Source organism: Mauremys reevesii, linkage group 1, assembly GCF_016161935.1.
Source record: "Mauremys reevesii isolate NIE-2019 linkage group 1, ASM1616193v1, whole genome shotgun sequence".
Classification (NCBI taxonomy): domain Eukaryota; kingdom Metazoa; phylum Chordata; order Testudines; family Geoemydidae; genus Mauremys; species Mauremys reevesii.
The window spans coordinates 181,455,496-181,482,389 of record NC_052623.1 but is presented as its reverse complement, the minus strand read 5'-3'; the positions used below and the strand labels follow the sequence as shown (position 1 = coordinate 181,482,389).

General features: G+C 38.3%; 1 protein-coding gene across 17 annotated transcripts in view; it reads right to left on the bottom strand.

Moving 5' to 3' along the window:
* The window catches only part of ROBO2 (roundabout guidance receptor 2), a 620,357-nt gene that overhangs the window by 544,032 nt on the left and 49,431 nt on the right, over positions 1–26,894 (bottom strand). For all 17 annotated transcript variants that reach the window (XM_039529402.1, XM_039529445.1, XM_039529500.1 and 14 more), the window contains exon 2: positions 12,758–13,084. In XM_039529402.1, coding sequence (XP_039385336.1) covers positions 12,758–13,084 — 327 coding nt within the window. The remainder of the gene's footprint in view (positions 1–12,757; positions 13,085–26,894) is intronic.

Here is a 26,894-nt window from a genome sequence, read left to right as displayed (position 1 = left end):
ATCTGCCGCAATAGCTCTGACCCATTGAACTAAATAAATATGTTTAATCGCCAACTGGTCAACTTATCAAAAAGTGCCACAGGGTAACAGTAGGTCTTGACAAACAGAGGACAGACATTGCCTGAACCATTGCCACAAGCAGGAAAGTAAAAGTGTGCCTTATCTCAGCATCTTATATTTAGAAACAGACTCAGGGTGAAATCATATTAAGGGGGGAAAAAATTCATATTAGAAAATAAGCCAGTAGGCTAGAGCTCCTATCTGAAATGCCATGATTCTTTTCTATGGTATGTTTTACATTCTGGATTGTTTTTCATATAAGCAAATGAAATTATCTTTTTTTTTTATTAGAAAGCCCAATTATTTTCTGAAGAGATCAAAGTTTAAGTAGTTCACAGTACAAGCCGAAGGCCTGATTGCTTAGTGGTGCTGTTGGCCTCTGCACCTTTTTGGATGGAGCCTTAAATGATGTATTACCCATCCCTGGACTACATGTGCCACCAGCTGTGTGACTAAAAAGGAATGGCAGGCAAAGCCTCACAGATATCACATGAGTCTTATATAAACTCTTCCTGAAGTCTGAAAAACAATCACCACGTAGAAAGTGGTACTTTCTCTAGGTGCATCTATGGTAAAGTGACCTAGCTCCCCCACATCGGGTTATTAGTCTCTCACTTTGCTGCTGTCCAGTGTTGGCAGTCATGACAGAAAGCTCTTGAACTTGTTTATTCACACTTGTTTAATCCTGTTTCCACACACTGTCTTACAGTCTGTGAGGCTAAGAAGATGGATGAGGAGAGCCAGGGCCATGAGAGGTCGGGGTCATGATGTCGCTAGATCTCATTAACTACATCACTCACCACACCAGTCACTCCAGAGGTCATCTCAACTGAGGACTCTGGGATAGGTGATGGAAAAATGGCTGGCAGAAATGCATACATTTTTTCCTGCAGCTGATGTGACATATGGAAATAAGTATAGACACCAATACTGGCCTTAAGCTCCAAAAGATGCTGGGCTATTGGGTGACAGAAATATTTATATAAACATTTTCTCACAGATACTACAACAAAAGCCAGAAAAGGCCACTAAATCAGAAAAACCATGATCAGGATGTACAATTAATTTTGTAAATCCGAATTTGTGGGGGAAAACTATGCTATATTTCTTTTATTAGCTTTTGCATATTTATGAGACTAATTGGAAAAAGGAAAATAAAGCAAATATACGAGAGATAATATTATATAGTGGATTTTACCAAATCAAATAAAATAGGCTGGAAATATACCCATCTTATATTGAAATTAAATCGAGCTCACTGTGTTCTTAACAGAGGAGCTTTGTCATAATTTAGAAGCTTGAAGATTATATGAGCATTCCTTTCAGGGTCCAGAGCATGAGAACTTTTAAGGGTATTACTCGCAATTTATGCAGAATTTATATATTGTAAAGTCTGCTGTAAAATAATACTTTCCATGTTTCATTATAGCTTGAGGATATATTTTTTTTCATAACATTGACAATAAGGATATTAGAATTATAAATGATATTTTCAGATATATTGCGTACCTTATTTGGCAGCAATTCTGTTTCACAGTTTAAACTTCACTTCAAATAAAACTGTCCCTTTCATCTACCTGTTTGCTGTGACTCTGTTTAGATCTATGCCCTGTGATCAGTCATTCTGTAAAGGCCAAATCAGTTGCAAGAGATGGGTGAAAAGGCTACATTTAAACACCATTGCTTGGGCTTGATAACATGGGCGTTCTGATCCCATCTTATATTCACTGGTTCACTATATAGGTATATAATAAGGAAATATGATGCAAATCCAGCCTGAAAAAGCTAGAACTGATTCTGATCTCATTTTCCCCAGTTTTACACCAGCGGAGATACTCCCAATTTAGAGAGAGATCAGAGTCAGGTCCATAATCAATAGCTTCTACTCATGAGAGTGCAAACTCTGGGACTCCACACTATTAATTCCTCAAAGTGCATATGGGCACTTAGACTGCATTCATAAGGGAAACCATTTGTCCATGATTTTTATGATTTCTTTCCCCTGAGTCAACTTATCTATAAGCTATGGTTTATATTGAATATCCCACTGAAAAAGAAAAAAAGTCTCATAACCTTGCCACAAGGTGATTGTGAACAGAATTTACACAATTAGTTAATTCCTTGTAAAAGACATAGAACTTAAGGGAGGCCTCTATTTTACCCTTTGTCTTGACATTTATATGTTGCCACAAAATGTGTGTGGTCAGAGTGAAAGAAGAAGTGAAAACAAAATTTGTTTTTTTGTTAGTTTTTTAACAGGTAGAGAGTGGGAAGAACAAAAAGACAGATGATCCTGTGGTTGAAACCTGTCTTCAATTCCTGGCTCTGCAACAACTTCCTGTGTGAATTTAGGCAAGTCAGAGTCTCTCTGAGTCTCATCTGTAAAATAGGGATAATAGTACTCTCCTATCCTTACAACACCCTTTGAGCTAATCTCACTAAACATTTCTGAGATGCTAAAATACTACGATTGGATCCACATAACCAGAAAGAAAGAAGAGTCACTTCAATTCGGGACAGGTGACCTATTGATGGCAATTAAAAAGAGTGTAATGTGAAAGGGGTTTCCCCACCCCTAATTTCTACTCATCTCTCTCAGCTCCACCCATTGAAATGGGCAGAAGGAACTTCTTCCCCAGGAGGCCATTCCATTTCTGATTTAATTCACCAACTTATAATTTGTATACTGATTTGTACTGCACAGATTTTTTTATATTATCAGTTTCTTCATCTTTTTAATCTGAGAAAACAAAGATTCAACATGTTCTCTACAGAAGACAAAAAATAAAATATTCAGTTTCTGAACTCTGCATGATACAGAGAATTCCTCCCCCCCCGCCCCCCTGAAGATGGTCTCTCTGGTAAAGATGGGGAAAGTGTTTCAGGGATAATTAAGAGTGACCTAATCTTTCACCCAAACCCAATGCTTTTAACCATTATTTTTCACAATCTCTGTACTTTTCTGTTTCCAGTCAGGAGGAGACATGTAAGTGCTAAAATACCCTAATAGCTTTTTCTTGTGTATTTCCACCCTCTTCAAAGGACTACATAAAAGTAGTAGTGGAAATCTCACCAGAGAGCTTTTATTTGTAAGATTTCAAACCCAGTGTTAGAGGTCGGATGAGTTAGAATAGTTTGAATAAGGTCTAAACTGATAGCCAATCAGCTGAATGCTTATCTAACCAGGAGTAAATCTTGTTTAAGGTTAACCAACTACCACATTAAAACTAAGTAGCATCAGGAAACTACCTATTCTGAAGTAAAACACATTCTGAATTTTCATTTAAATTGCAAACCAAATCTTTTTGAAAATTTGAAAAAAGTCATTCACTTCTTTTGTCCCCATCTCCATTTTGCTGTGTCTGTACACCCTGGTTTCTGCTACTATTGGGGCAAGCTCAAGGATCCCAAAGTCTTTTCTAGTATGACTCCAGCCCATTTCTTTTTCAAAATTAACTCATTTACACATGGTTCAAAACCTTTGGGCACTCATCCACACCAAAGCTTTGCAGTTCCATTCATCAGCATAAAAAAACCCCTATCTATTCAAAAAAATACAAGTATGCACTTTAAATCTGCCAGGAGTTTATATTTCTTGTCAGAAGAAATCTGAAGGCTGTCTCAAGGATGCCACTATTGTATTTCTCTGATATAAAGTGAAAGGCTGGGAGAATTTACACATTCACACCAGGTGGAAGGTGTGGTTTTAGTGGACAAAACACAGGAACTCCTACATTTTAATCTCGTCTCATTATGACTTCTTCTACGGCCTTAAGAAATGTAATTAATTTATCTGTCCCTTCCTGACAAGTTATAAAATGGGGGTATGCTATGCATACATTTCTGATTATGGGAAGTAAGCTTTATAAAAAAAAGTTGGTCTTGTAATATGATCTAAAAAGTAGTTAGATTTAGGATTATTCTAAGATCCTCTGGAAGAACATTCAACATCTAGCACTCCTCACTCCAAAACACTTTGTGTCTGGTTCTCACACCTTTCATCCTGTGTCTTGCAAGCTGCATTGCCCCAGAAAATGCAACTTTCTTTATGGATCATAGTTGGAGGTGTGGTTACTAATACAGTTTTACCCTGTGCTGTCAAAGTCTTTGAAAAGCAGGACCATGGCTTTGAATTGGTAATGGAGGCAGAATGAGAGTCACAGGAGTAATGGTCCAGTGATGGCTCAGCCCATTGAGAGGACAAGCCATCATATTCTCTACAAGCTGAAACATCTGTATTTCTTCAGCATTTACCACTTCACCAAGTGAATTTAAAAACAAACAAAAAACAACAACAACAGATCCTATTACAAATAGAACAGGACAAAGTTTCCAAGAAAGGTGAAGGTGGACAAAGTCATTGCCAATCCTGAATGACATGGCCACTATCTCTACCTAGGCATGCAGGATCAGGGAAGAGTCCAGCAAGACCACAAGAATTCACACCCTTTTGTACAACAATGCAGGTATCTGTGATGAAAGAAAATGATAGTCCAACTTGCATATAGGGCTGAAAAGAAAAGTATGTTAGAATTTTGCTGAGGAGTGAGTTGATGCCACATGCTTAAGTGAAGATTACTCTCCCCACACAGGAAAGAGTAACACCAGAAGCATCCACAGAAGTCCACATGTGTGCTCACTGAAAGATGTGAAACAGATACCTGTCTACTGGGAACTGATTCCTCTCCCTCCTCCCACTGGTAGAGCCATCAGATATTATCAAATTGCCAATTAAAAATACCAATGTAAACATCTTGAAATGGCTCATAATCATCATCAAAAGCCATGGTGAAGTTTTAATGCCTGGAGACTAGAAAAATGAAACACAGAACTTTGTAAATGAAGATAGAAAGGATGAGTCTTAAAAATGAAAAGGAGGAATGATAAGAGTCTAGTTTCCATGAACAAATAAAGTGATTATCTGAATGCCAGCCCATTAATGTATAACATCCACCAACTTTGCCCTAATGATTTCTGTTAATTAGCAGTGTAATGCACTTTGTTAGTATTTAGATCATGTAGTGTTTGCAAATGAAAGGTCTGGAGTGTTGCTTCAAATGAATTTTTTTTATCTGATTTGACATCACAAAGTAGTACAACATGTCTGAGGCATATGCCAACAATAGCCAGTATTTCAATTAATATTCAAAGAGCACTCATAGTTTTCTCAGCAAAGGGAGCAGAGGTGTGGAAATGCAAATGTGTTAAATAATTTGATGTTACAGCGTTATCGAGATCTGCTGTGTTATTTCCTGGACTGACTAAAATTAGAAAAATGTCGAGCACAGAATGAGTACATGAAACAGACTAATAGAAGATCAACCCACACACACTGGGAGGTATTTTAAAGATAATAATACATGACTCATTGGCACTTGCTTAGCTTTCAACCTTTTATCAAGTAGACTGTTCAGAAATTATATAAATGGCAGGCTTGATAAAAATCAAAGGCGAGAGAAAGAAGGAAGCCTCAAAATCAAATGAAGTTTGATTAAAGCAAGAGATTATTAAAAAGCAGAATCAGACCAACAGCTTTGCAGAATAGCTTCCAAAAGGAAATGTCAGCTTCTTCTTTGTGCAAGAGAAAGTAGTGGGCACTGAGTAGATAATTTCAGAGGAGAAACTGGATATCTTAAAGAAATTTGCTTTGCCCTTAACATTTGGGGCGGGGGGGGGGGGGGGGGGGTTGAGAAATCAATAGTCTATCCAAGGTGTGGAAAGCTGCAGAGAAGATCAGCCCAGTATGACAGGTCCCTGGGAATGGATGATTGGAGAGAAAACAGGGGAAAAGATCAAGGAGACCAAAAATGACTGCCTTTTTGTTGCTGCTGTTGTTTATGGGTTCTTGAAATTTTTGTAGATCCAGGTCCCATTTAGTCCACCCTGGAATGACAGAATAGTCACTAACATTTTAGATCCTGAATCTACAACTGAACCTTGGTGCCCATGTGAAGACAAACTGGTAGAGGAGTGGGGCTGGGATACCCTATTGGAGGATCAGGACCTTAATCATTAAAAGGTACTTTGAAATAGATTACCTTTCTTTGCTCAATATAGTTATTTGGGGAGCTAGAGCACTATCTGAATCAGATAGCGAGAAATATGCTAACCACAGAAGGTGAAGTTTGGAGAAGTACTGAAAAAGTCCAGATGTGTCGGAACTCACCCTGATCTCATAGGTTGGATATCTAGTGAGAACAGGATCTTCCATCATATTTCTGTTCTACTCTGGCTGCAGCCAAGTAGGAAATAACACACACAAAAAAAGCCTCTCTCATGATAGTTCTGCTCCTACTACTCTCAGAGGACTAGATTTTGACCTATAAATACAAACTAAATTATAAATGAAATAATTAGAAAACTTATTTGACCCTCAAATAGGAATTTGAGCTGATGTTTCCTTCAGATCGTGGTTTATCTGAAGTGGTTTCACTCACTGTTAGTTGTATGGTTCTCTAGTTTCATATTTTCACTGCTGAAATAAATGTGTGTGTATAATCTACTGACATGTTTTATCATATTGTAACTTCCTGCAGTGGTAACCACCAGTGGATTATACCAGATAACCAGTTTCCTGCTACAGAAGTATCCTGTAGAGAAATTTAAAAAAAAAAAAATTCTTAAGCCATTGGCCTTTTTTGCATTGATACTATACAGGTTCGCTGAGTTCAAGCACCCACTAATATACACCTCTCATCACCATTGATGGAAGTTGTGCAGGTGTGTTAAAGACTAGCAGACTTTTTGATTAGGAATTCCACCCTGGAGAGACTTTGAGGGCAAAGAAGGAGCACAATTACATCTCATCATAAGCTACATTTTTGACAGTGAACAATGCTGATGGGAAGCCAGACAAGATGATACTACATCTGTCTATTTTTTATCCCACTTCAAGTATGAAATTCTGGCATTTTTTTCCTTAAAGCATTTCAACTATCCTTTCTTTTAATATATCATCCTTATTTATCACATCTGTCACTATTTTCCCCTTTAAAAGGAATGTTGCACTCATGAAATGTGTTCTATTGACAACCCAGGAGTACCATATTTATCCCCAGAAAAACTGAAGTGTGGGAAGGACAGTACCAGCTTCACTCTAATGCCCTGCTCTTCTGCATCAGCCAGGTTCTTAAAGGACCACTGGCCACTGCATTCCACTTTCTGCAATCATTTATACCCCTGCTAAGAGAACATAGATGACTACCAGTTCAGACAGGTAGTGTTGCCCAGTTCCTTGGCAAAGGTGTGAATGTCTAAAAAGGGTGCATGGCAGTGGAGTATTCATCCTCCAAACATCAGAGAGCAAATCAGTTCTTTGACCACTGAGCCCTTGATTTCCCTGCTGACACTGATACTTAGTGCCAATTGTGAAATTGTTATTTTTTTAATAGGAATATCTGTGCAGTAAAGACTAGACCAAGGTCATCAATGCACTTTACTGTGCCAATGTGGCACAGGTTACTATGTTATGTTATTTTGCAGGTGCTTTGGATTTCAAGTATCTTTGATACATGTAATTAATTTAATTATCATCAACACACAGTTGCCCTCTACAAGAGCTTCATAGAATATCTGAAGGGATTATTTTTATGATATATGGATGATTGTTTAGTCAATATTTTATGCCTCTCATCTTTTAATCTTCACATTTTACAAATAAAATGGACATGTTGTAATATCAGATTTCTTGTGTAAAAGATTTGGCTCACTTTGGAGAACACCTGCGACTCCTCTTGCTAATCTCAGTCTACTGTTGTAACCTCTCTTACTCATACAGATAAAGCATCAATTTAGTTTTGGATTTAATGCAAACAGGACCATTATGTTTTGAGAGTGTTCCAAAGCTTGCTATTCCAGCAATCTGTGACCTATAAATAATGCAAGACCTTTTCTTTCGCCTAATGACTTCAGTTCAAGCACAAACCCTGAAAGATGGAAGCCAAAATTTATATTGCAGTCGTGGAATTTAATCTATTTCTGGTTCTCCAATTGAATTACGAATCAGAGTTTGTTCACTCCTTTGTATCAGCCTCAACCTCCACACTCCTTCCCTTTTCGTGAAAAATACCTCTGTTTTTGAACAATTACCCTTTTTGTATTTTGATATCAAAGGCAAAATAGAGCCTGGCTAATCTGAGAAGCCCTTGTGTTTTGTTTTAGAAGAAAGCAAAGGGTGGGGGAGGGAGATGATCTTTTTATTCATGACCCCTAACCTTTGAACCACAACCTCTTTGCCACTAAAGCATTCAACACCTCATTTAATCTCTCCTCACTGCATTGGCACAGCATTGAAAAAGGAAAAAAAATAATCTGGGGACTTCATCAATTTTTCATGAATTTTCATTTAGGCCAGAGCCCCCTCTTACACTGGTCGATAGATCAAGCTGCTGTCAAATATTTAACACCTGGGGCTACAGCTGTTATCTCTGGGGGCTGCCACTGACTCAGGCTAGATCAGAGACAGCCTGAGTCAGTGCGAGGACCCCTTATGCTCCTTCTGTTCCTTACATGTGGCGCCCTAGTGCTGGAAACTGAAATCCTACCTACAGTAGCTACCGCAAATGTGTCTCCCAATATTCCCATTGGAAAATTCCCCACCATAGTTTCAGGCATGTCAATTTTTTGCTTTGTGAAAAATAGTGCTTTTATTTTCAAAACATTTAAAAAGCACTGAAGGCATTTCACAAAAGATAGATGACTTAAAACCTACCTTTTATACCAGATTATTTAAAATGATCCTAAGCAAATTTTGGGCCTTACATTTATGATGCTTCTAATACCAACTGTAAGTTGCATAAAAATTCTATTTGTGGTATTTAAAACATATTAACTCAAGATAAACACATTTTTTCTTTTGAATAAAACAACCATTTTCTGTTGGTTTAAGAGCACAGTGCCTACTATTAATGGTTTAACTATTTAAAAAAAAACACAACATAATTCCCACAGAAATGTCAGATCCATCAATGATGTTGGAATTAGTTTTCTGCTTAGCAGGAAATTCTTACTAAAATACTAACCCAAGCATCAGTCCAAGCATGATTTAAACACATCACATCAATGATGAATTATGCTTTCAAATAAAAATATTTTTGAAAATCTTTAGGAGTAAGACTTTTTTTTTTTTTTTTTAGTTTTCTTTAGGAAAACTAAGACAGCAACCACAGGTCCCAATCCAGCAATGGATTAAGCATGCTTAACTTTAAATATTATATGCTTCCTTGAATCATGGCCCCTTGTAGTTCTAATGATTTCAACTAAACACAGGAATATGAATAAGTTCAAGAATCATGGTGTTTGTGTGGTAGGTGCCCATACAAAACAGTAGGAAAAGGAGACAAGAATGAACCAGTCACTTGGATCTTTGCCCAGACCAAAAGCATGCACAGTCTCCCAACAGTAATTTGAGAGACTAATAAAAACAAACGTTTATTTACAAAGTGCCCCTTCTCAAAGGGACTGTTCAGCTTCACATTTTTAAAGAGACACAATTTAATACAGATACTTAAATAATTCACTATTGATTAATTACCAAAATAGAAGAGAGATTCAAGTATTTTTAGATCTGTGAAAAGCAGCCGTTTCTCTTTTGCTACAATTAGGGTCCACCTACACTGGAAAAATGATCCATGGCAACGGTTGTCAGCAAAAGGACCCCACTAGCTCCTCTTTATCGAGTGTTGAAAAAGGTTTAACTGCAAGGTTAGAGACAACAGTTTTCAACACCATTACAGATAGCATGAGTGAGACCTGGTGGAATGTGGCCTATCATGCTTTCTCTTAACAATGCTGTAGTGTCCCAACTACCTAGCAGATAAACGGTTTTTAATTCAGCAATGGAGTGGTGCACGGTCATGCACTGCTGACAACAGTTATCAGCAACAGGCCATTTCTCTAATGGAGATTGACTTATAGAGAGTCTCCAACATCCTATAAACAGTTATGATGCACAAAGCTTGATGTAAAGCCTTAAAGGGGCTGTTGCCTACAAATCATCTGGGAATTTATTTTAGATCCATAAAAAAATATATAGACATTTGGATGAGAAAATACATGAACTTTTGCAGTAAACTGAGAAGAGTTGAGTCATTTTGCAGTCTCCAGTAAGAGCTGCATTCCAGTCAGGTGCATCCCAGTCAGGTGTCCAACATAACGATCAACTTTGGAAGCAATGCTACCTAAGCTATAAAAGATGTCTAGGTCACAAAGTTAATAAGGATGTATATTATTGAGTCTATAGTCTAGTGAAATCAATAGATCCTATTCACAAAGTAAGTGTGGCAGAATCTTGCCCTTAAATCATGAATGAACATGTTTAAAAAATTTTCTACCATCCTTTATGAAGTCCCTCATACCATCATGTTTCAGTTCAAGAAAAGACAAAGCACCATTTAATTTAAATGGCCCAGGAATGTTCCCTTTAATCCCCAAAGAGTTTAATTGGAGAATTCAGTCAGTTAAACTTCAAAGGTACAAAACCAGTAAAATAATCTGGTGTCAGGTGCACGATGCCTTTACAGAATCTTTGGCTATGGTTTCAGCTCTCAGATTTCATGTTCTGTGATCCTTCCCTAAAACACCATCTACAGTGAAACCTGGTCTTATTATTTTTGCAGTCTTCTGTTATCTGACTTTTAGTTCATGCATGACCTGCCACCAGCTGCAGTGGTTAAAATCGTAACTCAGGAGACTGAACAGTTCGTAACTAGAGACTCTCAGCAGTCATTGTAGTAGAGATCAGTAAGATTTGATGCAATAAAAGCATACTTTTATTTTGAAACAGCCAATCATTTTGATGTGATGACTCAAGGTGCAACTGCACCAGTTTTTCTAATCTGTATCCAGACAGTAGATGTTTTAATCTTAACATCATGTACCACGCTAACTTACAAGTAAAGAAGCCAAACATGTTTATACCTGTAATAAAGACAACATAACCTCTCTCAGATCTTAACAATCATGCATGTGAATAAAGTGCCCAGAAGAGTAGTAATCTAACAACATTGGCTGGACACACACACACAATGTTGGTTTCTTCAAATAGCTTTGCAACCTCTCTTATGCTATCCGTCTCTGCAGTGCAAAAATGCCTACAATCCTAAACTGTGCAAAACTATGTGATGCTTTTGTGATGGGGACAAGTCTTCACTGAGGACTTGAAAGAAAACTATAAACTACCTTTCAGGTATGATTTGAAAAAGCTTTGAAACAAGGTTCTATGAAATGAAAGGTAATGCATTGGCCTACCCTACTCTACTGTTTAGCTCCCATATCATCTGACAATTAGTTCAAAGGAATGAACTATGAAGATAATGACGAAGTATCAAGATTAACTAAAGTTTAGCATTGTACACACAAAAGTCAGTTGAAGCAGGAGAAATTCTTTTAAGGAAACTGAACCAGCAGTTCTTCCAATACTCTTCAATTACTTCTGGTAGTTTCCGATATGAACTCCTTCCCTTACTCCTCAAAGACTATAACTGATATCAGCCATGGAGAAGGTACCTCTTATCCTCATACAAGGGTGGCTGTATGACAATGGAGGGATTTGGAAATTGGAAGATTAAAAGGGTTAGCCACCTAGAAAAAAAAGTAGGCAAAATACTTGGGTGGCAGGTCAGCAAGGCATTTAAGTGCATGCTTAAGTCCATCCCTCTTCACCCTAAGTGCTTAAGTATGTGCTTACCACAGAAGTCAATGGGGCTTAAGTTAAACACATGTTTAACTACTTTGCTGAGTAGGGAAAGATTGCTGAATCAGGGCCTTGAAGCCTCCCTGTAGTGAAAATGAAGTCTAAGAAAAGAATTGTGTTTTTTGCTTTTTAACCGTTTTTAAAAAAATAATGTATATGAAAATGCACAGCCAGCATTAGCTGACTTCATTTTTCATGCTGAAATTTATTTTTCTTTCCCGTATCCTTTTCAACCCAGATAATTAATTAGAGGCAGTTAACACATAGTAACTTTACATTTTGTGAAAGACAAGCTTCTTGAACATGCAAATAAAATGACCTTGTTTCAGCTTGTTCACTTGGAAGCAGAGCATTCATGCATGAGGGTCTCGGTAGTTTCAAATTCTCTAGAAGATTGGTGATGACTTCACTGTTACATAAAGCCAATCAATAGGAATACGACTGTTCTAAATGTGTTGAGAAATGGTTAACAATTATCATATGCCAGTCACATAATGAATGAGACCTGCACTGAGTTTTTGGCAGAAGGGAACTCTGAAGGGATTGAGGCTTTCAACAGTACAGTACAAGTCACCAGACTGGAAACTGACTACTTCTGCAGAAGTAACAGATGACCTAATAAGGAGAAAGAGACAGTGCACCCTTATATTAAATTATATTTTTCATGTTATGGTTCAGTATAACCAACTTCACCCATAATTTCAAAATTAGATTACTCATTAAAGGGAGACTAGGATTCCTCCATGCTAATGTCAATTATGATTATACACAGGCTAGAACAGTACCTCAGTATAAATCATATATTTTGCATGGTCATTGCGACGGAATAGATGTATGTGAAAACAGCTTGGGTAAGAGTAATAGCGAAAGGTAAAATGACATGCTTATCTACATTTATTATCTGCTAACTCGGTACTTCATGAGAGGACTATATGTTAACATCAAAGCAACTACAAAGTTTTACATTAATTTTAGAAGGTGGTGATCATATTTTGGATTACTTACATGCTACTTCCAGAGATGCATTGCGACTCACAGCTTCACCAAGATAGTTCCTCGCAACACAAACATAACTTCCTTCATCAGGTTTGCTCCTGCGTCCATGTACAATGCGTAAGAAAAATAAAGATCCGGTGGGCAGCAGCATACGGTGGGAGCGGGGGTCATCTTTGTCAGTCTCTACTCGCTCTCCATCCTTGTACCATTCAATAGTGGGAGTTGGCCTTCCCTCGGCTTTACAGTTCAGAGTTGTTGGCTCTCCCTTAGAGACTATCACATCTGAAGGATGCTCAACAATCCGCGGTGGAAAGTCCTCCTGGCGAAGACGGGATCCTGGAGACAAAGGACGGGGGGGGGGGAAGGGTTTTTTTTTAAAAAATTTCATCTTGATATGTGGGGTCTTACTGCTAGTCTCACTTAATACAGCTTGGGGTTTCCAAGCATTTGAGCATGTGTGATGGCAGCCATCTTGGCTGACACACTAAACACTGAAGCAGGGACCTCCAGAGCTAAAACTCATGAATTGCTTCAGCTGAAGCCAAGGCTTTGTAAAGATTTTAGCCAAGGCTTTGAGATTGTAACAGAATCATATCTTCTGCAAATGGGGCACAGAGGGGGACCTGTAACACACACTCGCCAGTGGGTCCAATAATCTTTCTGAACACCACATACCTTTGGATATCCATGCCCCTCCCAGACTGCACTCATAGCTGTTGCTCTCTTGCTCTTTCACCTGCCTGAATCAACAGATGGGCACATCCAAAATCACTGCATATTGTGCCTGGGCCTCAAGACCTATTGGTTAATATGTCTCTACAGATGTGTGACTATGTCTTATACCTCTATCACACAAACTACTAGAGTGTGGAAAGAACAAAGGCTGAAACATGACAGCTCATTTTTAATACCTTTGCTCATTTTTAATTCCTTTGCTCATTTTTAATGCCATAGTTGGGATGATTTGGACTTTCAAAAAGTACTGACTCATATATACCCCTTACTGCCATTACAAAAAAAAAACCCTCAGTTATGAGCTTTAGAAATTCCCAATTAATCTATATGAATAAAAAAGAAACGGCTTAAAAAGACATTTCTGACACTGCTCTCTATGAGAGGAGATTCCATGTCTCTTTCCCTAGTTCTCTCTCTCTCTACTACTTTCTTAATTTACAACTCTTCTGATTTTTTCCTTCTTGACCTCCTCGCTGCTCGCAAGCTCTTTCCCAGGATAGTTTGTGTGTCTACCATAAGCGTGCTATATGACAGTGATATACCTTTAGACACTTCTGTGGCTCATTCTACCCTTTTTTTTTGGTCCCTGAAATCTGTACCAAGGGGTTGCTGTGGTGAAAAAAGAAAAGCCATCCCTGAAATCTATACACTACAAAAACACTTCCATCTGTCATTTGTGTACTATATTTGTATAACCCCTTTTAAGTTCAAACATCAGTTGGCTGAGCCTCTCATCACACCTATTAGTAAGTGAGATGTGTACCAGGTTACAGATGAGTATACCCAACAAAATAATTGGCAGAGCTGTTTCAAGAACCCACGGGTCCTGACTTCTAGTACCCTGCTAGGTATATACTTCTTTCCTACAATTTCAATTAGAATCTACAGTACATTGGCAAACAAGTCCTCTTCTGAAAAAGGGCCCTAATATTTTCTCCAAATCCTTTCTCATAAAAATGAAACCAATCTTCTTAATTACCAGCACAAATTACCTTTAGCTCGTTCAAGATGCTAAAAATGCTTGCAATGCAGCTGCCAATCTAATGTCATTGCACAGAACTCCTTAGACTCATGTAATGTCACCTTCAGCAGCAGATCCATGAAACTTATTTGCTTCAACTAAGGATTTTGCAGTGCATTAGTAGTAAGGAAAAAGATTTAACATCACGTTTCAGACAGTATACATTTGAAAATATCTTCTATGCCTCATTTGCCCCCAAAGTTTTGAGAAATAAGGTTACATTTCACAGATCACAAAGTTTTTCCCCCTTTGGAATTCTGTTTTACTGGCATCTGGATCATTAAACTGAGGCTTGCCCTAGCAATAATGTGTTAAACCAATGCTGTAGATCTGAGTTCTTTTAGTGGCTACAACATCCTTTAACCAATACAGTAAAATTATCTGTTCATCATTTCAAAGACCAAAAACAGATTATGAATGATATAGCCAGCATGATATGGCCAGAACATATGTTCCGTATTTCATTTAAAATTTAGCTGAAGAATTTGTAATTAGAAAGCATCATTATTCTCTGCCAAGACAGGAATTCAAAGCATTAGAAATATTCACTAAAATAGAAAGCATGAATTTCATATATATCAGTATGCTGCACTGAAAAACAGAATAAGAACATTGGCAAGAAGCTGGTATAATACACCCCATACAACTTTTTAAACATATTTCATAAATACCAATGAACAATTCTTTTTTTCCCCAGTATTAATTCTATGTTCGCTGGGGACTTCCAATAGTGCCATTACAACTAGTCAATATTTTGGGTATTTCTGAATTTTTAATGAATTTTTTTTTCAACCAACTCAGGTCAAAATATTTTAAAAGCTCTAATTGTTGACAAATATTTTTAGTGAAAATTAAAAAAAAAATGACCAGCTCTACGTACCAAAATACATGGTGTTTTTGATGCACAAATGTTTGCAAAGGACTATCAAAATCAGGAGGCAAAGCAGAGCAAAGGATTAAAGGCCTGATTCAACCCCTCTTGGAGCCTTTCCTTTGGTTTCAGCGGGGCTTGCATTTGTTCCAACCTTTCACCTCATGAGGCTGACTTCAAATCCTATCTTAGGGTCATAAGAAGACAATCACGATACTTCAGTCCTTTTCTACACTGATGCAAAATTAATATGCTGTTTCTAAAATGATGAATGTTAAAAGGTCTGGCAATGGCCTTCACTAGTACTTTAATGCATACAGAGTTATCTGGGGTACTTTTCTGAGGGGGAAGCTGAAGAGAGAAAGATGATGGATTTTATTTCTGCCCCTAATCTATGTAAGAGTACAAGTTGTTTCACTGAAAGGAAGGCAGTTTACTTTGTGCACTGCGCTACATATATAGCACCATTTTCATTAATTTTTCCCTCAAAGGATTTCCACCACACAGACTTTGCATGCATGCGTGCAAAGCCAAATTGCCCCTGGATTTAAGAGTCCCTAAATACTCATTGTCATGAGGGACTGCAACAGTTCCAAATTAGCTGTTACATGCTACTGAGTCAAAACACACCTTTGCAGAAAGCCACTATAATATGAGTTTATACAATGGACCATGATGGCTACTTCAAAGAAGCCTGTAAGTTTTAGCTGTGAAAAAATGGGCAGTTAAGTCCCTAAATATATATTTAAAAAGTACATTGTATTGGCTCTACCATGCCTATAATAACCTGATCTGTTGTACATTAGCATTGGCATTGGCATATTATCATTTATTAGGGGGCTTCAGAATTACAGTTTCATATATACCTTATGAACTCAGCAAGACAGGAGGGTAACCAACATGGCATTTAACTTTTCAGCTTCACCTCTTCATTTCCTAGCTTTAAAGGGTCTAGTATTATTTAAAAAACACTCGTAAGGCTGTCACAGTATCTTCCATTATTATTATTATTATTATTTATATTGCAGTGGCAGACATTGGGGGCTATACAAACCTAGAGGAAGCCATGGTCCCCGTCCTGAACAGCATACAATCTAAAAAGATCATTACTCACATACAACACTGAAGTGCAGCCACCGGATCGGTCTGGCCAGTAGGAAAATTTCCCAGAAGACCCAAGGAACTTAGAATCAGCCAAGACCCTTCCAAGAAGTGACAAATTAAGGATAAATTCTCATTGATTTGTAGATCTGACTCCTCGCTGACAGGAGGTCCAGGACCCAGCACAGCTTTGCTCCATGGAGCAGGATGATAGAGAACAGAGGGGCCCAGAGACATAAGAACTCGAGCTTCCGTTTGGAATGAGTACAGATGCCAGCTGCCTCTTGTGTTTGAGTATTTAGGCATGTGACCATGGTATATATTATGATCTTAGAAACCTGTAATACACAGCACAGGAGCATACTAGTAAGTGAACATGACAAACCAAGCACTCAGGAGCTGTGCCCACTAGAGAATCACAACACAAAATTGCAGAAATAGCACTTCCAAATCCATTAACTGAAAGAAGAAAAACAACATGAGCGCTGCCCTTGGCCCTAGGCTAGTGTCTTGCTACCCTAGGCTAATGCTTTGTTGTCACCCCTGGGGTGGGATGTGTAACAAGTTGTTTACTGTACCTAATTCAAAAGTGATTAACATCACATAAAAACTCTGAAGAAAGTAAACAACAACAATTTGAATTAAGGAACAATAATGCCCTTGGACCATAAGCACCATGATGTAATATTAGATACCTGATGCAACACTTCTTTACTAAATGAACATAACTACCACTATGCAGAGTTTTTGTTTAAGGTTGCATCAGGATCAACCTACATATCAAAAAACTTTGGAAGTATGAAAACAAGAAGTCAAGAGAAAAGTCTCCACTGTTCCTTGCCACCTTCAAATCACCTACCACAATGTTGATAACATAGTCCAAAATTCCACTAAGCAGTTGCTTCCAGCTCCAACATGTTGTTGAGGTCACCATTGCATTTTTGCACCAGGGCACACTGAAGCCAATAGAGCTACAACAATTTATATTAGAGTACCACGGGGCACAGCGTTACCTTTCAAAGAACTTCTATACTGTGTTGGCGCAAGCACTGGGGGCAATATGAGCAGGAGAGCTACCAGTGACATCTCAAAAGTAATCTACTGGGGACAATTCAGGTTCTTTCACAAAATACTTATTTGGGGCAGATCCTAAATTGCTATAGCTCAATTGAATTCAATGGAGGTTTTACAATTTACACCAGCTGAGGATCTGTCCCTCACTTTTCATTATTGATTTAAATGAGTTTTCAAGGCTGTCACTCCTCCCTGGACAACTATAACTAGTGCCAACTAGGGGTACGTCTACACTACGGGATTATTCCGAATTTACATAAACCAGTTTAGCAAAATAGATTGTATAAAATCGAGTGCGCGTGGCCACACTAAACACATTAAATCGGTGGTGTGCGTCCACAGTCCGAGGCTAGCGTCGATTTCTGGACCATTGCACTGTGGGTAGCTATTCCGTAGCTATCCCATAGTTCCCGCAGCCTCCCCCGCCCCTTGGAATTTCCGGGTTGAGATCCCAGTGCCTGATGGGGCAAAAATCATTGTCGCGGGTGGTTCTGGGTAAATGTCGTCAGTCACTCCTTCCTCTGGGAAAGCAACGGCAGACAAGCATTTCGCGCCTTTTTTTCCTGGATTGCCCTGGCAGACGCCATATCATGGCAATCATGGAGCCTGTTTTGCCTTTTGTGACTGTCACCGTATGTGTACTAGAAGCCGCTGACAGAGGCGATTCAGCAGCGTTACACAACAGCATGCATTTGCTTTTGCATGACAGCAGAGATGGTTATCAGCCATACTGTACCATCTACCATGCCATAAATTGGCAATAAGATTATAATGGTTACCAGTCCTTTTGCACTGCACCATCTGCTGCTGTCATAAGTGCCCCTGGCTGAGATCAGCCGGGGGCGCAAAAGCCAAAATTGGGAATGACTCCCTGAGTCAATCCCTCCTTTTTGGTATCTAAAAATAGAATCAGTCCTGCCTAGAATATGGGGGCGTAAATTGCCAAGCTATGCCCTGAACCACCGCGGACACTGTGTTTGACCCTAGAAGCATTTGGAGCTCAGCCAAGAATGCAAATGCTTTTCGGAGACTGCAGGAACTGTGGGATTGCTTGAGTCCTCCAGTCCCCGCTCCCTCCCTCCATGAGCGTCCATTTGATTCTTTGGCTTTCCGTTACGCTTGTCACGCAGCAGTGCGCTGAGTCCCTGCTATGGCATCTGTCTGGAGAATTTTTAAAAATGATTTTGAATTTCGTCTTCTGTAACGGAGCGCTGATAGAACAGATTTGCCTGCCCTTACAGCGATCACATCCGTATGGTCCATGCTGGACCTCTTTTTTTATTTTGATTTTTAACTGCATCGCCACATGTGCTGATCAGAGCTCCATGCTGGGCAAACAGGAAATATTCAAAAGTTCGCAGGGCTTTTCCTGTCTACCTGGCCACTGCATCTGAGTTCAGATTGCTGTCCAGAGCGGTCAGTGGTGCACTGTGGGATACCACCCGGAGGCCAATACCGTCGATCTGTGGCCACACTAACCCTAATCCGATATGGTCATTCTGATACTAGCGCTACTCCTCTCGTTAGGGAGGAGTACAGAAATCGATTTAAAGAGCCCTTTATATCAATATAAAGGGCCTCTTAGTGTGGACGGGTGTGGCGTTAAATTGGTTTTACGCTCCTAAAACGGTTTAAACGCGTAGTTTAGACCAACATTCTTCTAACAAAGGAATCACTTTGGAAAATAAGATGGACTGCAAGGGACCACTAATAAAACAGTATTAATTCACTTCACTTTTACTACATAGTAACGTGCCACTTTAAATTAATAAATTAAGAAGATCTGCACTTTTCCCTGGTTGTTTGGTGAAATAAGTGCAAAATATTAAGTTTGCTAAGCTTTTTTAAAGCACACACTTTCCATCTAAGAGACAGCATTGAGTTAAAGGAAACAGATAATAGGAGAAACTCCTAACATAAGGAAAGAATATTTATAATCTTTCTAACGTCTAACTGGCTATGGACCACAGTTATGAGGGATTTATTTTTACATTTCAGATTTTAAAAAATGCCACTATTTGTTACTGTGGCAGCCAACTCATAGTAAGACAACTGGTGCACTGAGGTTTAATAGTTAATTAAAGTTAAACTCATAATTTAGTTTTAAACTCACAAACTCAAAAAGTAACCACTTGGTAATGACATTTAAACACTGGTAACAAAGACAGGTTTGAGCTACAGTGAAAAGAAATGTAAAGTCATGTTAATGGGGACTATAGGGACAGAAATAAAAATTGAAGAGGAGAAACTGGAGAAGGTGGTGAATTTTACGCATCTTGGAAGTACTATCAGCCAACATAGTACTAGTTCCCAAGAAATAAGAAGAAGAATCAGGAACACAAACGCTGCATTTGGAAGACTTGAAAACATCTGGTAACTCAAAAATATCTCCCTCAAGATAAAACTGAATATGTACAAAGCAATTGTTATTGCCATCACAACATATAGCAGTGAGACATGGCAACTTATCATGAAAGATACTCAAAAGATGGATACATTTCATGACAAATGTCTGAGAAGAATATTGGGAATAATATATAGAGATAGGAAGATGAATGAAGAAGCCAGAAAAATTACTGGACAAGGTACCCTTTCACAAATAATCTACAAAAGAAGACATGAGTGGCTGGAACATGTGCTGAGAATCGGGGGAAAAAAACCAACCACTTACCAAATACCATCCTTGAATGGAAGCCAGAAAATGCAAGAAGAGAGAGAGGAAGACTGCGAATATCATGGAAACAAACAGTTCTGAACAACATCAAGCACCTCAACATGAAATGGCAATATTTGGAGAGAAGGGCAGTTGACAGGCAAGAATAGCAAATGTGGGTAGCCCAATGTGCAGCAAAACACGGAATGGACTAAGGTTTAAGGTCTGACCTAGACCTAGAATGCAGAGCTTCACCCAGCACCCCGCCCTCCTTGGGACAAAGCAGATGAGCCTTCTTAACTTGTCTGCTGGCTCCTGATTGGTTAGTATCTTTTCCTGGCATTTCTAGGCCCCTGGAGGACTAAGTCTTGTTAGTAGCCAAAACTGAATGGGCTTTTCCTAGGCAAGGGGGGTGTCAGGGTACTGATGCCTGCTGCGGGCAGGAAGAGAGGGGAGAGACACAGAGAGGGCCAGATAGATCCCTCACCGTCACATATCTACTTGTGAATACAGTGGTCTTTGTTTAAAAAAAATAGTCAACATTCATCAAGTTATCACCATGTGATATCTGAGATAGTGTACCACTAAGCTTCACTGTATAGATTCCATAGTCTGCTAACTATCACTAAATGCTGACTCGATAAAAGATGACTAATGGAAAACACTGTTGTTCTTGCAATAATAATTGGTGGATTTATGATAAGCTGTCACTTAACGGCATGAGTAATCAATTCACATCCATTTGTATCTACTTTTGTGTTAATAACTTCTTCTATGGTTACTAATAACTTCAGTTAAACTCCAAGGACTACAACAGCCCCTCAGTTAGGTACAGCCCTGTGCTGGAGGTGATGTCAAGCTGCCACAGGACAGGATCCATCTCAAAGAGGCAAAATCCTGTCCTTGGCTGCCAGATGTGCACTCCCACAACCACATGTCTGCAAATAGTGACACTTACCTATATACCTTGATACAAATGGCAGTGGGTGTAATACATTTCCTAATCTAAAAAAAGATAAAAAGAAATAAATAAATCAAACAAATAGAGTCAAAGCAGTAGTACAAATTTATTTGTAATCTCTTTCCTATTGTTTTCTCATTACTATTATAGGCAGGGCCTGCTCCAGGCACCAGCGAAGGAAGCAGATGCTTGGGGCGGCCAATACAAAGGGGCAGCACTCCATCCGGTATTGGGGCGGCACCTCCGGGTCCCTCAGTCCCTCTCTTCCTCTTTGAGCTGCCGCCAAAGTGCTGCCGAAGAGGAAGAGAAGTAGTGCAGGACCCGCCACAGAATTGCCACTGCTGAAGAATGAAGCAGCGCGATTAGACTGCCACCGAACTGCCACCAATTGGCTTTTTTTTCTTTATTTTTTGCTGCTTGGGGCAGTAGAAAAGCTGGAGCCGGCCCTGATTATAGGATCTTGTTTCCATAATGTAAGGCAATTTACCTAAATCCCCATAAAACTGTATTTTTACAAGTTAAAAAACATTTAAATGTAAAATGAATAAGCCATACTCCCATAGCAGTAAGTCACTCCAGAATATGCATTAGTAGACTATTGGTGCACTTTTCAAGTGGCTGAAGACACTCATCCTTCAACCTGTACCCACAGAATAGCCTACTATGTAGCCTCTAGGCTTGCCTTTATAGTATTCACTGTGTTGCCTTCATTATATTTATCTGCCTTCATTATATTGAGCTGTAACACAAGAAACCTACAGTATCCTGCAAGACATTAGCTGAAGCATAAGTTAGCATAAGTGTGGTTAAGCAGGCCATAACCCTTGACATAGATCAAAGGTTACCTTTAAATCTTAGAAACTAAGAAGAGCTTGCTCAACGGTAGGAGATAGAATGTTCCAGTAAGTGCTACCACAAGGCACATGAAAGTAATAACTGCAAATCCGCTCAAGCAAGGGGTGACGGATATGATCATGAGCTGAAATGGTAGTTACACATATCAATATAGTATCCTATAGAAGGACACCTCAACATTAGTAGGACAAGGAAAAGCAAATAAGGAAAACTAACCCTTGGATGAATCAAGGCAAATGTGTTTTGTATGAGCTTTGCTGTAGAGGTGCACTGATATCCATAAGTGTCTCCTAGAAAACATTTCTAGCTAATCTACTATGCTGGTTTCTACTTATTATTGTTTTGCAAGACTTTCAATGAAACCAAAATAATTTGCCCATGTGTATGAAAGCAACAGATTTCCCATAAAAAAAGAAATAGAGAAGTAAATAAACTCCCCTTATTTATGACTCATTCCTGTACAATTAAGCGTAAGGTGCTTTCACTGAACTTTATAAATGAACTAAGTAGCTACACTTATCTCACTCTAAACAATAAATATATATAGTCAAGAGGAAGACTTATAAATTTGCCTTATATCTCACTTCCACTATGCTGAGTCTAAGGCGAAAAAATCATCATCTTTTACAGTGTAAGAAATAAACTGCTCCCCCCCACCACACACTTCATGCTGCTCCAGTTTTGATTTTATCACTTTCAGACAAAAGTTGATTTGATTTATTAAACCTGCTACTTGATGGTAGTCACTTCCCAAAGTCAGCAGTAATATAAGCAGGCTAAGTTCATAGCCAATTTTTATTTCTCAAATCACCAGACCATTCAGGGTTATTGAGATTATGTTAATTCTTAAAGAGGCACAGATTATACACCAGGGAGGATGCTGATTTCGCTATAAGCATCGAGCAGTTTAAAAGAAAAACAGCAAAAACATATTACTTTATTAACAGAGTATACAGAAAGTACTTCATAATACAGTTTTCAGTCTTGCCTTCAAGGCCCTCTTTAGCTCTGCCACTCTTTTTCCTATCTGACTTTGTCACCTCTTTGTACACTAGCCACCTATTTGTGATCAGCGTTAGTGTGAAAAAACATTTGTAGATACAAATTATAATAAAGGCCTCCTTAGATAAGTTTATTGGAAGACAGTCACACAGTTATTGCCCACTATCCTACTTTCAAATGTCTATGCTGTTTATTCCACTTGGAAAGTACTTATGAGCCACACTTATTATCCACATCTCCTAGATATAATGAATAAATATGTTGCTTTCACTACCCTCTTAACCAGAGAATTGGCTGAAAGAAAGCAGAGATCTCAAATAGAGATCCAGTCAGTCACATGCTAGTTGGAACAAAAGATAGTGTGAAAATTCAAGATAATGAGAAAATGCAACTGGAGTGTGAGCTGATACAGTGGCATCAGGCTACCTAATTCTCCTAGATGCATTCCTCTACACAAAGTGTCACAGTGAAGATTACATTTGTAAGCTTTATAGTTTGCAATTTTTTGCAAATCTTGGCAGAAATGAAAGGACTCTAATATGTTTCTATGGAAGGGCACTGAGAGTGAGCTGTGTCAGCTGTGTCAAAGTCTATGAAAGCTTTTCCTACTGCAAAATTAACCCATTAAGCAGCACACCCTACCTTCCACAGAAAACTGCTTCTACAAGACATGCCACCTTTCCTGCACTGGAAGTTTCCTTAGGACTGAGGAAAAAAGTTAAAACAGTTCTTCAAAAATCTCCAGGAGAGAAAAATCAATATCTGCTATTAAAATATTTAAGCAAATATTATGGAAAGAGCAATTTTATTAAGATTCTGTTATACACAATTTAGACTTCTTAGTGTGATATAACCAATTTTAATGGAAAAAATACTTAGCAAACACAAAAACCTGCTCTTCATTGTATGTGTGAGAAGAATAATTTGTCAGTTGTAATATAAGCAGCCAGCCTGTTGTATAATGGCTCTTTTCTAAAACACTTTTGCAGAGAACCCTTACTCTTTAAAGTTTGCTACGTTTCCACCACTGCGGCTACATGTTGTTCTTCTTACACCACGCCAATGCTAATCAGGAGTCAGTGCAAATTTCACTACCTCTAAAAAGTAGTGTAAATAGCCCACAGTGTATGATTATCTATAAATCAGTCATGTCCTTGGAGATGAAAAATATTATTATTAATACAAGTCCGTATTGCACAGAAAAATTGAATCAATTTTGTTTGGTTGAACAGAATTTCACCAAGATTAATTCAAACGATAGGGATCTCTTTTGTTTCCTCATTTCTTACCCTCAAAAGTTACCTCAGTTCTATGTTTTCTCTTGACAACTAATTGTTATGTTATCATTGTAGGGTAATCTGGTTTGGGGAATGGTGTAGAAATTTATCATACACTATGTACTTGATTCATCAAAAGAAGATCACAGACACTTATCAGACACTTATCCTTATTCACCTAATTCCATAACTCATTTATTTAGTTGGTAAAACTTTTCTATCAATAGACTTTTGCTTTTGAACTTAAAATAACATAGATTAATTTTTAGGTTTGAGTTCCTTAAGTGTTCCACTGTGTCCCCACAATATGACATGATAAATTCACTTCAGGCATGAAAATATAGTGGGGAAAACATTTTGAGCTATGAAAGTTAGTATGAATTTGGGAGGGGCGGGGGGAGGACTTCTTATCTGAAAAAAAAATGCAGGTAACAAGAGTTCCACAAGACAATGGGTATTTTCCTCACACTTTTCATCCAGCGCAACTGAAGCAAAGCAGCTCATCCCGAGGGATTCTCTCAAAGCCATTTCTAAAATTTAGCAAAGTTAAGTATATTCCTAACTCCTCTCAGCATGTTTCCTTTCTGATCTTTTTCCGATCAAGGATGAGAGGAACACAGACATCTTTTCAAGATTTCCCAATCCATCCTTTGCTACAGAACTAACATATCATCCCAATACTGGGATGATAACAATGGCTTCTTATCAGACAATAGAAGGACCTCCTTCACATCTCCTTGCACATCACTTGAGACCAAGTCTAATTAGGGAGAACTGGTCAGGCTTTTAGGATAACTTGCTGATACCCACCCAGGTCCTGGACCCACACCATTTATTGAAAGAAACAGGACTCAGTATTAGTTTTATACATTTTATTAAAACTATTAAAACAAAAATAAAATCAAGTATCATATTACCAAAGCTAATTTTCTGTTAACAGTATGAAACAAAGAATAAAGAACAACTATCAAATCAAGGTTAAATCAACAAATCAACAAGTTAGTCTCAATATTGGACTGGAATTAAATAACCAAATTAGTTAAATAATTAGATTCATACAACAAATTCATTCTTATAAATTCCATGAAAGTATCTAAGGAGGTGGTTATCTGTTTGGTTGTAATCTCCAACTAGATTCACGATAAACCCCAGCTGGTTAAGTATTTTGATATAAAAAACAAATCATCTAAAATCTGGACCACAACCTCAGAGCCAATTACAAAGCTTCCTTCTCCGATCTGAATTCTTGAGTGATAGTTAACCCTTTTCTCCCCCTCCTCCCTAACAGAGATGTTATAATACAGATTTTTACAGAATATTGTGACAAGCAGAAGTCTGATCATTCTTGTGCACCAAATTTTGCACATGACAATTGAAGTTTCTTAGGACTTTTCAACACACAACATGTTTTAATGAGCATCTTTACAAGACTGCGTTTAGGACTGCTTAAATCTGGAAAACTTCCTTTCAAGTACTTTCCCTGTGCAGAGTTTATGGGTGCTCATACAAACATGCATCCCCATGGTCATACTTTCACATGCTAATATGATAGGATGAAAAGACAGGGACAAAACACAGAAATAGAAACCAGGAAAAATAAGACACTTAAGATAATGGGGTTCACAAACTATTTAGCGTCCATAGTCTACTGGACTCTTACAGCTTAGTAGCTGGAACTGCAATCAAGAAGCCAAATAGTGATATTAGTTGCACAGCACTTCTTGCTAGCAAGCTTCCCTCTGATGCAGCTCAAAGGCTTGTCTGACGCAGGTAGCCTGTTCTTGATGTCTTGACTTTCTCTCCCCAAGTTGACCGGACCTATGGTTCCAGGAACATCAGTCTTACTTCAGGTGACTTTTTGACCTGAAGGTGAAGCTTCTCATTCTTATCCTTGATTTTTATGGTTTATGATCTTTGCTTATTTCACGTTGCAGTGCCTCCCTTTAAGGACTTCAGTCAAATCAGGTGCGAGGCCTACCTTGAACCCAGGCAACTTGGTCAGCCTTAGTTAATGTCAACATGGAAAAGTCCTGATTAAGCCAATAATTTGGGGGAAAAAGCAATGTTTTATATAACAAACACAGTAAGCTTGTGACCTTCTCCCTCCCCCTAAAAAAATCCAAAAATACCTAAAATGAAACTACTTTTGAGGAAGTTTTCGTGGCCTTGTCTGGGTGAAAAGGTTTTAAGATAATATGTCACCAGTTTAAGGAAAGTTTGAGCCAAAAAAACCAACAAAAAACTATAAAAATAACTGACTAAAAAGACCCTTGCAACAGCCAGCCAGACAATGTTCATCCATCATAAAAATGAAAAATAAACTTGAACATATTATGCATACATGTCATCATTCTTCTTACAAAGAAGACAACTTACAGAAGTCTTTATGTTTAGTAACTGGCCTTTAAGTCAAACAGCTTACCTTTGAAAGTTTCATATTGAGAGAGGAGAGTTACTTTAAAACGTCTCAAGATGAAACCCAGCAAGGAAATAAAAAATAATCAAGTTTATATAAAAGGCCTGGATTCCCATAATATGCTGTTTCTTTCGCATCATATACATCATATACAACCTCATTTTCAAGGTTTTGCACAGT